At 40.0% G+C, this 1,897-nt stretch overlaps 1 protein-coding gene across 1 annotated transcript; it reads left to right on the forward strand.

The window, feature by feature from the left end:
* Positions 1-271: 271 nt before the first annotated feature.
* LOC132301459 (protein FAR-RED IMPAIRED RESPONSE 1-like) lies at positions 272-1,897 on the forward strand. The gene is made up of 4 exons (XM_059798708.1): positions 272-1,102; positions 1,223-1,513; positions 1,661-1,726; positions 1,814-1,897. The coding sequence occupies exons 1-4, from the start codon at positions 272-274 to the stop codon at positions 1,895-1,897; spliced, it is 1,272 nt and encodes a 423-aa protein (XP_059654691.1).

Genomic DNA, 1,897 nt, shown 5'->3' on the forward strand with positions numbered 1-1,897 from the left:
AACAAATATATTTTGTGCTGATTCAAAAATGATATCAGATTATGGGCATTTTGGAGATGTGCTGACATTTGATACCACGTACAAAATTGTTCATGGGAATCAGCCTTTTGCAGTTTTTCTCGGTTTGAACCATCACCGGAAGACAGTTGTGTTTGGAGCAGCTTTCATGTATGATGAGACAACCGATTCTTTTGGTTGGTTATTCAATACATTCTTGAATGCCATGTCCCATAAAGCACCAAGGATAATCTTGACCGACTAAGACGCTGCAATGGCAAAGGCATTAGTCCAGGTCATGCCCGATACAAAACACCTTCTATGTACATGGCACCTAATGCAGAATGCCCAAAAGTATCTTGGGAATTTTTTTGTTGGTGGGAAAGGCATAAAAAGTGTGATAACAAAATTAATGTACGAGATTGAGGGTGAGGAAGAATTCTTGCTGGAATGGGCGTGGATGGAAAAGGAATTAGCTGTAGAGAATAACAAGTGGTTGGCCAACTTATTTGGTTTGAAACATGTATGGGCCAGGTCATATGTTAAACATGTGTGGTCAGCTGGTATGCGTACCACACAACTTAGTGAGAGCTTCAATGCTCGCTTAAAACAGTACTTAGCGAGACAATATGCACTGCCAGAGTTTTTCAAGCATTTTAAAACGCTTTTGTTCGACAAGCGATACAAGGAGTATGCAGCTGAGTATGACTTGCTGCATAAGATGCCCAGGCTGAAAGCAAGGTCTCCTATTTTAGATCAAGTCGGATGTCTGTACACTATTAACATCTTTGACCTTTTTCAGGAACGGTTAATAGTAGTTGGCATGAGTGAAAATGTCCGGAAGTGCAACGACCTTGGTAATGGGGTTTTTTCATATGAAGTTGCGGTTTATAATGATAACTTCCATCGGGTCGTCACAAGGACAGATGACGACTTATTATCATGCTCATGTGGAAAATTTGAAATGGAGGGTATCATGTGCAACCACACTCTGAAAGTCCTTAAAGATGTGATGTATGCCAATGAAATACCCAGCCACTATATTTTAAAAAGGTGGACCAGAAATGGCAAGGACGGCAGGGTGGAAGACATACTTGGCAGCGATGTTATTACAGATCCTAGACTGGAAATTATATGACGACACTGGATCCTTTGTCGTTATCGAACTAAAATTTCTGCTATTGCATCAGTGAACGATGAGGGATTCAACAATGTTTTGGTGCAGGTGAAAAGTTTGAAGAAGATTGCTCAAGGAGCACAACCTAATCCCAGGCCTGCATGTAACCAAACCGCACGAGCCAATGCCATGGGAAACAGCTTTACAAATATAGAGCTGAATATTCATGCGCAAACCATAGAAGGATTGACTCCAAAAGGGATTGCCACGAAAAATACATTGAAAGGAAGAAGACGTAGGCTCATACCTGCTTTGGAAAGAGCCACTGCGAAAAAGAGAAAGGCCGTTGTACCAAGTCGCAGTCCTACTACGACAACCCCTATGTATATTTTAAACAATGTGAGTCTTGTTTTGTGTTTTATATATCCCCTACCCGATCTATAGTCTAACGTACCGATGAAGTGATGATTTTTGGTGAAGGGTGCTAAAATACCAGTAGAGTTTTTTTGCTCCGATGAATGTTATATGCTAACATGTTCAACACAGGGCCACGATTGGGATAACAATCCGGCTACTTATTTTGGTCAGCCCATGACTCCATTAAATAAGCAGGTATGTGATGTCATCTAAATTAATTAAACTCATGAAATTATTTAAGAAATTTAACGACCTATTTTTGCATGCATGTGATATAAAAAGGGAGTTGATGTAGATGTTGTATGTGACACAAATTTCTCGCCAATGATCCAAATGCCAAACATGAATTCTACATTTGAGCAATAA

The sequence above is a fragment of the Cornus florida genome, unplaced genomic scaffold (assembly GCF_030987335.1).
Source record: "Cornus florida cultivar Cherokee Brave unplaced genomic scaffold, ASM3098733v1 CherokeeBrave_3.0.0_Hap2_Chr03, whole genome shotgun sequence".
NCBI lineage: Eukaryota > Viridiplantae > Streptophyta > Magnoliopsida > Cornales > Cornaceae > Cornus > Cornus florida.

Bases quoted from the DNA above. Each gene is read 5' to 3' on its own strand.
- LOC132301459 (XM_059798708.1), top strand. From the start codon at position 272: ATGGCAAAGGCATTAGTCCAGGTCATGCCCGATACAAAACACCTTCTA. The intron at 1,103-1,222 runs GTTATTACAGAT...GTTTTGGTGCAG, and splicing joins AAGACATACTTGGCAGCGAT to GTGAAAAGTTTGAAGAAGAT. The intron at 1,727-1,813 runs GTATGTGATGTC...TGATATAAAAAG, and splicing joins TGACTCCATTAAATAAGCAG to GGAGTTGATGTAGATGTTGT.